The sequence below is a fragment of the Aegilops tauschii genome, chromosome 4, assembly GCF_002575655.3.
Source record: "Aegilops tauschii subsp. strangulata cultivar AL8/78 chromosome 4, Aet v6.0, whole genome shotgun sequence".
Classification (NCBI taxonomy): domain Eukaryota; kingdom Viridiplantae; phylum Streptophyta; class Magnoliopsida; order Poales; family Poaceae; genus Aegilops; species Aegilops tauschii.
The window spans coordinates 478129181-478141009 of record NC_053038.3 but is presented as its reverse complement, the minus strand read 5'-3'; the positions used below and the strand labels follow the sequence as shown (position 1 = coordinate 478141009).

The following is an 11829-nucleotide window of genomic DNA, read 5'->3' as shown; positions in this document are numbered from 1 at the left end:
TGATCTTGGTCCACTTCGCTATTTTCTTGGGATTGAGATCTCCTCGACCTCTGATGGCTTCTACATCTCCCAAGAAAAATATATTTAGGATCTTCTTGCTCGCGCTGCTCTCGGTGATGAGCGCACTGTTGTGACTCCTATGGAGCTTCGTGCCTCTGATGGTGACCCTCTTCCTAATCCCACTCGCTATCGTCACCTCGTTGGCAGTCTTGTCTATCTTGCTGTTACGCGTCCTGACATCTCCTATCCTATCCACATCCCGAGTCAGTTTGTTTCAGCCCCCACCTCTGTCCACTATAGTCACCTCCTCCGTGTTCTACGATATCTTCGTGGCACGATCTCTCTGCGCCTTTTCTTTCCCCGCTCCAGTTCTCTTGAGCTCCAGGCCTACTCTGATGCTACCTGAGCTAGTGATCCCTCTGATCGACGCTCGCTATCTGCTTACTGTGTCTTTCTTGGTGGCTCTCTTATTGCCTGGAAGACAAAGAAACAGACTGCGGTTTCTCGCTCGAGTACAAAGGCTGAGTTGCGGGCCATGGCTATGTTGACCGCTGAGGTGATCTAGTTACGGTGGTTACTTGAGGATTTTGGTGTGTCTGCTACTACCTCAACTCCCTTATTGTCAGACAGTACTGGTGCTATCAGTATTGCGCGTGACCCGGTGAAGCATGAGCTCACCAAGCACATCGGTGTGGATGCCCACTTTGTGCGTGCTACTGTGCAAGATCAGACTCTCGCTCTTCACTATGTGCCCTCTGAGTTACAGTTGGCTGACTTCTTCACGAAGGCACAGACTCGAGCGCAGCATACCTTTTTCCTCTCCAAACTCGGTGTTGTTGATCCACCATGAGTTTGAGGGGGGGTGTTAGATGTGTATAGTCTCTTTCGGTATATCCCCATTGTATAAGCGGTTTTCTGCACTTTGACACACATGTATATGTAATGGCCTTTGGCCCTCAGTAAAGCTTAGTTGCTCATTATCCAACAATGATGATAATGTATTGATTGGAGTAAGCACCTATGCATTTGGGACGTTAGTTGCTAGGGTTTTTTTTTGCAGGGCAGTTGCTAGGGTTGTTAATGCACTTAGCATCTTACCTAAGCATCAATGCACTAGAAAAGTCTTATATTAGTTTACAGAGGGTATTGCGAGAAAAAGAATTAATTCATTTACCAATCATGACAGTACAGAGAAAACTAGAGGTAACAAAATTACAATTAGGTCATGGAGCACCTAGCGACGACTACAAACACTAGAGCGAGTCAGTGGCGCGCCGCTGTCATCGCCCCTTCCTCACTGCAGTCGGGCAAACCTTGTTGTAGTCAGTTAGGAAGTCGTCGTGCTAAGGGACTAATGCACCAGAGCAGTAACCGTCGTCGTTAAAAAGAGTTGTAGATCGCAAAGATCAAACCTGTAACCACATGTACGAAGACGAACAAAAACTGGATCCAAATAGATCCATCAAAGACCAGCACCAATCGAATCCCGCAAGATCCGATGAAGACACACCTTCACACATCGACGCTATTCGCACCATGGGAGGGGGGGGGGGGTAGGACGTGGGATACATTACTTCTGCAGAGGAACATCGCCACCGCTACACAGCCGAAACCAAGACGTTGAACCTAACATCGTTGGCGGGAGGAGGAAGAAGACTTTTCTTCAGGAGGAGGAAAGACTCACGCGTTAGATGGGAGATAGTTTACAACAGGTATTAACTAAATAAACGGTGAAATGTGTGCATAAAGAAATGGTTTATCATAATTCTCACTCACGAGGGCATGGAAATTTAATTAAAAGGAAAAAAAATAACGTGCCCGGCGACGTGCGCGACAGCTTCGTCTTGCGGCAAGTTGAGGGACGTGGCCTGCACCAACGAGCACGGAATGTCGCGCCGACAATGGCAGCTGCCACCGCGGAAGGAATATGATGATATGCCAGGCGTCGTGTGTGGAGAGCATGTTGATTGTCGCGCCGTGCGTCCCACGGCCACGGCCACGCCGCCGACAATCCGCCCCGGCCGTCGGCGAGCGCGCGAGCTGAACATGAACATTGAGGGCGTTGAGCGCCGTGGTCGGCACCATGATTTCCCTGTGCCTTCTCCAGGTATCCCCCGAATGTGTTATGTGTAAGAATAAGCTGAATCTCCAGTCTAAGTCCCCCTAAAATTCAGAAGAATATTGCAGCATGCAGGACCAGTTTGCATTCAGATGTAGTTGCAGGATAATAACTGCTCCACGCAATTTGAGCAATGTTCACACTCTAGAAGAAAGCGCCTTGCAAAACCCACTGTTACAGTACCAGATCCGAGAACAAGAGCCGGAGGCACGCAGTTCCCTCTCATCTTATCCAGCGCACGAAATTCGCCCAAAGCATCCAACTCAAGATCCAGTTCATCAAGCATTAGAGCCAGTCGAAGTTACAGGCACAAAACACACGCTAGTATTCAAAACATTACAAATTTACAAGCTTCTTTTCTTCCACAAATTTACAAGTTCGCGTTTCAGAACTTTCTCCATATATATAGATATAAATTCCACCAAGACCTCACAGCCCGTGATCGGAGAGTTCTGCGGCACGGCAGTTGGGTAAACAAAAGGATCACTTGGCTTATCGCAGAATGAACACAAATCTGACAGTTCTAACACTTCTTCTTTCTCTTTTTGCGGGGAAATACTTCTGACACATCCGCCAGAAGGAGAGCACACCGTGTTACGCCGCTGCTGTGAGCCTCCTCCTGGCCAGGAACATCATCATGCGGCGGAGGAACCGCGGCTTCTTTGCCTTCTTCGCCTTCTCGCGCAAACCTGGGCCGGCAGGGCTGTTCCTGGCTGACATATCTGAGGACAGTGGGTGAACCAAGGCACAGCTGTCTTCTTTGCATGTGCCCCCGGTGTCCCGATCGCGCTCAACGACGATCACCACCGGGTTTGAATGTTTAGTTTCAGATTTCAAAGCCTCAGCGGTAGCCTTACGACGCTCCCCATGCTCCTCCCTCCATGTCCTCAGTTCCTGTTCCATGGCCAGCTTGCCTTCGGTGGCACTATCGGCCTGCTTTTTGGCAGCAAGCAGTGCTTGCTTTCGTTCTTCCAGAACCTTGTAAACTTCGCTGAGCTTTGCCAAGACGAGAGACTCGGACTCCTTGGCCATCTCAACCTGCGCAATTGCAACAGATATCTTCTCATGGACAAGTTCTTCTGCCTGATGGGACTTCTCGATGAGAGACGCGTGTTCATCAAAGTCAAGCGTGATCATTCTAGGAGAGCCTTGTTCTGCAATGCTTGCTACAAGCTCGCTCTCCTCCAGCGCTCTGAGAGCATCAAGCGACAGCCTCTCAGACTCTTTAGCTGCTTCCGTCTCCTTCAGGACTGCCTGGAGCCTGAATTCCATAGCACTCAGATCAGCCTTCGCTTGCTCCATTTCCCCCTTGCTCGTTCTTAGCACCTCCTGTGCCTTCATAGCAAGAGACTTTGCCTCATCAGCTTCCTGGGCTGCAGCTTGCAGAAGCCCAGGCAACTCGCTCATTCTATTGCGGGTTTTCTTCTCCTTGGCCTGAACTGTTTCCAGTTCCTGTTGTGCCAGCTTAATCTCCGCCTTGAGAGAATTAATGGTGGTCGATGCCATTGCTTCCAGCTGCTGCATGGTGGCAAGTGCTTCTTTCTCTATGCTTAACTCTGACTGAAGTGATGCAGCAGCAACTTTCAGGGCACATACTTCATCTCTCACCTTATCAATACCCTTCATGTGCTCTTCGAGCTCATTTCTTGATACAATGGTTTCTTCTTGCATGGTCTCCTCAGTTCTGTTGCCTTGTTCTTGTGCTTCTTTAATTAGTTTTGCCTCCACATATGCATTTAGCTCTTCGTTGCGCTTCACCAGCAAGCTGGATGATATTTCGAGCTCTGATTTCAGATCTTCAACAGAGGAAAGCTTCTTGTTGAGTTGACTCAGCTTCTCCTCTGCTTGCCCTAGATTCTTCTTCCATTTAAGACGGTCCTCATCTCGAGCTAAGGATGCACACGCCTTGTGTTTTTCAGCATCATGGCACGTGGCACGAGCCAAATCCAACACTTCCTTCAGTTTGTTGAGCTCTACAGTGAGCTCCTCTGCTTGCTTCTCGGACTCTTTGGATACTATGATGGCTACCTGAGATTTTTCAATGGAAATATCCTGTTCAATCAATAAAGAATCATAATCCTCCTGAACCCCTTTTAACTCATCATTGACCAATTTCAGTTTGGACACCAGTACTTTGTGCCGTTCTTGGATATTTTTCAAAATCTCCTCGCCTGCAACACTATCATCGCTAGCTCCTCCTTCCTCCATCTCTGGTACAATAAATTGGAAGAAATCCAAATCCTCCTTGGCATGTGCCTCTTCATGTTCTGCCCTCTCCAGATCATGTTTCAGGTCTTCAATAAGCTTATTTGTTCTCTCAATCTCATTGAATACAGACAGCTTTGCAGCCTCTGCAGCTTCTGCTTGCTGTTTGCAATCTGAAATTTCGTTCTCCAGCAGACTGACCTCGAGTTTGACATGGTCACCCACCTGGATATACCAAGATTGTTAATCATACAAATGAAAGATTGTGTCTGTAAGTGCTCAAGTAAGTCTCAATAAAACTACAAAAGATGGAATTAAGTTGTAGCTGAGAGAATTAATGTAAGATGATTTGTTAAGTTGTAGCTGATGCAAATGAAAGATAATTTATTAAGTTGTAGCTGAGAGAATTAATGTAACAAACAAGAGAAGGTATGTTGTGAGTTACCTGCACTGGTTCTGTTTTGCGCGTTTTCCAGTTGACGCTACCACCAAATCTTGAGGCAGCCACCTTCACTGACTCAATGGGCTTCGTTGTATCGACAAAAAAGTTACTGGTCCTCGAATAATTCCCACTGTTCAATCTCCTCACAGGTGCAGGCATTTTCTGTCTAGTGTCTCGTAGGCTCATCTGGCGATCAGGCAATCTATGCATGAACCGTGGTTTATCTTCTTTCACCTTTTGTAAGATAGCAGGTGGCGCCTCACAAACAGTCTTCTCAGAATCAGAACAGGAAGCACCATCTTGAACGTTATGCAAAGGTGCACATTGGACCTCTTCTCTTGAGCTAACTGAAGTCTGTGCCATTGCATCTGTGTTTTCTTCTGAAGAATGCATTGTCATCAAGTCACTGATAGCATCCTTTGATTCATCAACTTCGTTAGAGGCAGATGGAAAACTGTGAGAATCTTCTTTGATTGATGGCAACCCACTGTGGTCTACTTCTGATGAACCAATTATGGAATCACCAATGGGAGCCTTTTGTTCAACCGAAATCTCCTGCAGATTGCTTTCTTCATCACTCAATATCAAGCTTGCAGGAAGTTCTTGGTGCATCGGTGTCTCCAAATTGGCACATGCTATTTTCTCAAGGTTACTGTTATCATCTTCATTAGTGCCTTCAGTTGGCTTAGGCTCTAATAAATTTTGCACAGATTTTGGTGAAGACAAAGACGAGTCACCCACTTCAAGATTCTCCTCTACCATTCTTCCCGTCACAGTTTAATTATATATTAACTGTGGAAGAAAACATTGAAGATGAGAATTAGACCGGAACAGCCAAAACCTAAGTATGAGTACCAGTTTACTTACCAAATAAAGTAAAACATGCAAACACACACAACTACAATAAACTCAGCAAAGGGAAGTCCTGAGATACAGATTTTTCAATGAAGGAGGGGTCTTCATATATGATGTTCTCATCCAAGAACATTCAGGAAAGGTTTGAACTTGATAAGATTTTATAGATGATAAATCCATGGTATAAGAGCAAACCAAGTAGTACTTTTATTCAACCATTACTATCAGAGAAGCCACAAAATATTGACTTGATGATTTGTCACGGCAAAGGCTCATCTAGCACAACTATTTTGGCTAAATGTTCTTGGACATAACAAAAGTACGATCTGGACATGCAAACAAGTTGCAGGACACCTCTAAATTTTTGGTTTAATTTCTGATCCATGTGAAACCAATATTGCTTTATCTATGTCAAGAACTGAGGTCTTCATATGTAAGCAAATTACATGGTTAAACAAAATAATCCAACTTCAACCAAAGCAAACATCCTAGAAAGATCCCAAAAGTAAAACTCAAGAACTCATGAAACGAAAAATAAATAAATAAAGGAAAACATGATTACAACTGAGCCACAAATACGACAGTATCTGAAAGCCATGTGCGTGATCAGAAAGTAAGCAAAAGCTGAAACTTACTGAAGAGCTGAGACCTCGTGCCTGTATATTTTGTAATTGAAGGATGAAGGATCTTCAAAACGAGGGGAGGAGACTGGAGATGGGGAAAAGGTTTGGGCAGTTTTTGCAGGTATTGGGGAGACAACACTGGAGGAAGGGTTGAAAGAATTGGGACAGTGGAGAGCCACCTGGGAGTAGAGAATAGGATCAATTTAAAAATATTCATATGTGGGGAAGACTTGGACTTATTCCCCTAATGCAATATTTGGTTTGATTTCGTCCTGTAGTTTTTGTACACTATTTTACTTTTATCAAAGCTACTGGCACAAGCTGGATGGTTAAGGAAATTGTGTGCCAGCATGAAGCAGGAAGCAGGAAGAAGGAACAACTGTATTGGAAATATTCATTTAGAACGTCATGATAGTTGGAAACAATAGAAAAGCTTAGTGCTTCAAGTTCCTCTTTCTTTAGTTTAGTTGGCATTTCATTGGTTGAATATTCTTCATATGCCATTCAGTGCGCAGATTGGTAAAAAGTACAAAAAAAAGAAGGAAAGACAGAAAGAAAGAAAAAAGTACAGCAAAAGAAAGCACGCGGTCTTCTTCTTTGTAACATAGCATTGGATCTGTTTTTATTCTTTAGAGTAAATAAAGCAGGAAGCAAATATGAAAACAATTACCTACATGTATGCCGTATTTTTCTAACGGAACAGATGATGTCAATCATTGTGTCTTCATTTCTACCGTAACAATTTACTGTGTGTATACCTAATCAATGATAACATGGAAGTTACCATATGTGAAAGTAGTAAGTCGAGCATTGCTGGGATGGGATACGAACAATTTTTGCAGTGGTACAAATGTGGAAGATTGTCTGGAAGCCCACCCTGAACGTTCTTTCTTTCTTTTCTGAAGAAAAAATGGATACTATAACTGATTCGAGAAACATTAGCCCTTTCTTAATAGACCAGTGCTACAAAATATTTCGTGTGTAGCTTCTTTCATAATTAAAGCGAGAGACCTTTGCAGGAAGAAAGATTTGTGTTTCCTGTTTGGCAGAACTGAAGTCTTCCCAATGGGAATCTGCACCACAAAAACAACTGCTAAGACGATATATAACTGTAAGTGTAACAAGAAAATGGCAAAGCACATACCCTCATACCAACATTACGAGGTGTCAAGAGTATAACATCTATAACTGGCTGCCCAGTCATCAGGAGATCTTGCTGTGTTCATGTACCTGATACTCGAATTTGATAGAATGGATATCTCACTGAGATTCTGTTGACCTAGCTTGTCCATAGCTTGTCCACAATCTTCTCCCAATCAGACCAAGCAATTCTTTAAGGTATTACCATAACAGCAATGCAACAGCTGTGAGCGCATATCATTTAAATGACCACAATCTTCCTTCAAGGATAACAATGCATTTAGCATTTTAAAAGCAAACAATCCTGGTTGCACTGAGATGGAGATATTTCAAACTTTGTGTAACAACTAGCTACTCCAAGAAATTAATCCATGGATGAATGATTTAGACTATTTTCTTGTGTTAAAAAATGCTCTAACAACTGTCAATCTCGCAGAAGAATGATTTTGCATGTTTCTTGTGTTAAACAAATGCTCTACCAGCTGTCAGTAGACGAACATCAACTTAGGCTTGAGCAGGGTTTCAACACATTCCCCACAATTTTAATGCCTTGTGTTTGACAAAAAAAAGTTCTCTAGCTAATGGAGCTTGTTGTAGGATCAGGGCTACTCAATCAAACTGATTCCCACATCTTTCCTCAACCCTTTTCCTTCCATATCTAACCGCAGCCACTCATAGTCATTCCATTTACCAACTGAAGCATAGATGTTAGAAAGCATGACATAAGACCGTGGATTACTGTGGTCAGAGTCAATGAGCAATTTCCCCACAGCCTCTCCAATTTTGGAATTTCCATGGAATCTACAGGCTCCAAGCAATGACTCAAGCAAACTTTCTGATGGTCTGAATGGCATTGACCCGACAACATCATAGGCTTCATCCAAGTGGCCAGTTCGACCTAGCAGATCCACCATGCATGCATAATGCTCCATCCTCGGTGTGATGCCGTAGTCTATCTGTAGTGATTTAAACAAGGATCTTGCTTGCTCTACAAGGCCACTATGACTGCAAGCTGACAAGATACTAACAAAAGTTACGTCATCTGGCTCCACTCCTGAAGCTATCATCATGGAGAAAAGGTCAATGGCAGACTTGCCATCCCCATGTAAACCATATGAGTTGATCATTGCACTCCAAGTAACAGAATCTTTTGCCCCTGAGCTATCAAAGAGCTCTCTTGCAAATGAAATGCTTCCACACCTTGAATGCATGTCAATGAGAGCATTGACAACAAAAAGGCTTCCACCAAAGCCATTCTTTAGTAAGAGAGCTGTAACACATTCTGCCAAATCTGCTTTTCCAATCTGCGAACATGCTGAGATGAGTGCCAACATGGTTACTGCATCAGGATTCACATTAAGGAAGCACATCTGCCTGAAGAAATCAAATGCAATATCAGCCAGCTTGCACTGAACACAGGCAGATAAGATGCAATTCCATACTATGGTGTTTTTTTCACCAACCGAATTGAAGAGTTTGCAGCTGTAATCAAAATTGTTGAACCTACTGTACATACAAATGGCTGATGTGAGCATAGGGGTTTCTAGCCTGAAGAAATTTCGAACTGCATAGCCGTGGACAGACTTTCCTTGCAACTGACTCTGACAAACAGGCAATACATTCAGTAATGTAATATGATTTGGCTCCTTCTCATTCTTTACCATTTCATAAAACAGAGGTAAGATCTCTTCAGATAGGTTGTTTTTACGGTATCCGGTCATCAGAACATTGTAAGAGACTGTGTTCACAGAAGACAAGCTGTCAAAGAGTCGCTGGCATGCCTGAACAGAACCACAGTTGCTGTACATAGTAATGAGGGTGTGTGTAAGAGAAACATCTGTACTGCATCCACTTTTAACTGCCAAAGAATGAAGTGATTCTCCAATTGTGGCATCCTCAGCCACCGAAATACTGCTGGTAAGGCCAATCAGGGTTACTACATCAAACTGCAAGTCTGCTTGGCGCATCTGGCGGAAGAGTCTTACAGAAGCCTCTGCATCTCCAGCTTCAGCATAGCCAGATATTATCGTGTTCCAAGATATCAACATAGGTACTTCCATTTTCTGAAATAACTTGTAGGAATTTGAGAGTTCTCCACAGTCACCGTACATAGCCAGGAGTGCATTCATCACGCTTTGGTTCAATTCAAAACTGTTTCTCACAGCATATCCATGGATGGACTTTGCCATACGTAAATCTTTTATGTGCCTGCATCCGGAGATCACCTTAATGACAGTTGTTGCATCGGCTGCAACACCTTCAGTTTGCATCCTGCAGAATGCATCAAGAGCAGTGTGCCATTCGTTGTTCAAAATGTACCCAGAAATTATGGAGTTCCACAGAAGATGGTTCTTTGCAGTACAACTGCAGAAAAGCTGCACAGCTGAATCCAACTCCCCAAGTTTAGAATACATAGAAACAAGAGCGCTGACAACAGAAATCTGCTCTGCAAGGCCAAACTTGATAACCATACCATGCACAGATTCGCCGACGTGTACACCAAAGAAATCACTGCAGGTTGGAAGGACAGATACCACTGTTACCAGATTAGGCCCTAGTCCTGCACAGCGCATCAACCTGAAGACCTCGAATGATTCCTTCCATTTGTCATGCTGCATGTACGCTGAGATCATGGAATTGTAAGACACCAAATCCTTCACAGGCTGCAGATCAAAGAGCAACCGCGACGAGGAAAGATCATCAAACCCAGCGTACATTGAGATGAATGCAGGTGTGACGGATTCATCAGCAAGCGCCCCACATTTCAGCGCAAACGCATGCAGCGAATCACCGGCATCCGAATCTCCGACTGCACCGCAGACACCGACAGCAGCAACAAAAGTGCTAGCGTTCGGCCTCATGCCGTCCTCCTGCATCTCCCGCATAGCCTCGACAGCTTCTCTGAAGCACCCATTCAGAGAGTACCCCGAGATCAACGCGTTCCAGGAAATCAGGTCCCTCTGCGCCATGCAGTCAAACACCGCCCTGGACGCGCCAACCCAGCCAGCCTTGGCGTACATGTCAAGCAGCGCGGTCTGCACGCCGACATTGTCCCCGTGCCCGTCCCGCAGGACCCTGCCGTGCGCCTCCCTCCCAAGGAGGAGGCATCCCACGGCCGTGCACGCCTTGATGACCGGCGGGAACGTGAAGTTGTCGGAGCCACCACCGTAGGCGCACGCCGTCCTGTACAGGCCGAGGAGCTCCCGGTGGAACCCGTGGGCCGAGAAGCAGCGGACGGCGAGGTTGAGCGAGTACACCGTGGGGCGGCGGCGGTGGGACCCGGCGAACAACGACGCCGCGGCGCCCGGCATGCCGAGGGAGAGGTAGCCCTCGACGGCGGCCGTGACGGCGGAGGTGTCCCGGTTGATCGCGCCCGTGACGGCCAGCAGCGCGTGGAGCCTGCGGAGGCATTTCGCCGAACGGGTGGCGTGCACGAGCTCCGCGAGCGCGTCGGTGTGGGGCGGTGCGCTTGACGGGGCTGGGGCCGAGGAGGCGAAGGATTTGACGAGGGTTTGGTTGGATTTGCGGAGGAAGCTTCGGGTGCCGAAGGATTTGGGGAGGGCTTTGTAGCGCGGGTTCATGCTCTGGGTGGAGTCTGGACTCGCGACGGAGCAATGGAGCGATTGCTCTTTTCTCAGCTGCTTTTGTTTTTGAGGGTTGGGTTAACCGTCAGGTGCCGCGCCTGTTTTAGAGCAAATTGGGAATATTCAAACAACTTTCACTCTTGTTTTAAAGATCCATATATATTATAAAAGTTTATCAAAAATTCAATATGGGTCGTACTTCCGTATGCTCGTATTATCTGGAGCGTCAACATGTCTTGGGATCTGAGTGCTTCAGTATATTGTGATCCGTATTTTGGCTTTCTCTCCATATTGCAACAGTTTGTAGGCTCACCTCTGCAATGCATTGATTTCGCATGCTGCCGTTAGATAGCGGGTGGTGTGCAGCGCACAACATTTACTCGTCCAACTGCAACCAACCAAACTCAGTCACGAGCACTGTTCATCACGTGCGAAACAGCGTCATTCTTCACCACGTTTTGAGTCATTAGTGGCTAGCCCATCTTTTCCGATCATGTCCATCGTCCTCCTCCACTCTAATGCTGCATGTTTTGGTTGCCTTTTTTCTAGTTGCCTGTTCGATTACTAGCACTAGCAGCAAAACGAAGCGTATATTTCAGGTGATACAACTCTTCACATGCTTCCAAATTTTAAAAAATCGCATCTAAAATGTTTGGAAAATTCTGTTATTTTGCGAATGTTCAAAAGGCATGTGTGTACAACTTCTACAAAATTCAGAATCCAAATTCAAAATATACGTAGAGTAACAAAAAAGACAAAACTGGGATGAATTGTGTTAAAAAGGTAAAACATGAATAGTGTAAAAATGACACTATTCACATTTGGATTTATCATTTTAGTCTACCTATGTGTCTTTCAAAT

At 45.2% G+C, this 11829-nt stretch overlaps 1 protein-coding gene across 6 annotated transcripts; it reads right to left on the bottom strand.

The window, feature by feature from the left end:
• Positions 1-2363: 2363 nt before the first annotated feature.
• On the bottom strand, positions 2364-11029 carry LOC109735162 (protein WEAK CHLOROPLAST MOVEMENT UNDER BLUE LIGHT 1). Of its 6 annotated transcripts, none has more exons than XM_040387527.3 (4): positions 7389-11006; positions 7256-7317; positions 4770-5558; positions 2364-4549 (listed from the first exon to the last, which is right to left on the bottom strand). In XM_040387527.3, exons 3-4 carry the CDS (start codon positions 5526-5528, stop codon positions 2714-2716), a joined length of 2595 nt encoding a protein of 864 aa, XP_040243461.1. In that variant the 5' UTR covers positions 5529-5558; positions 7256-7317; positions 7389-11006; the 3' UTR covers positions 2364-2713. The 6 variants fall into 6 exon arrangements, 4 of the variants coding, with proteins under 4 accessions (XP_040243461.1, XP_040243459.1, XP_020149955.1 ...); XM_040387525.3 differs by having other exon boundaries at positions 7076-7317; positions 7389-10922; XM_020294366.4 differs by having other exon boundaries at positions 7256-7334; positions 7389-8064.
• Between the last annotated feature and the right edge of the window lie 800 nt (positions 11030-11829).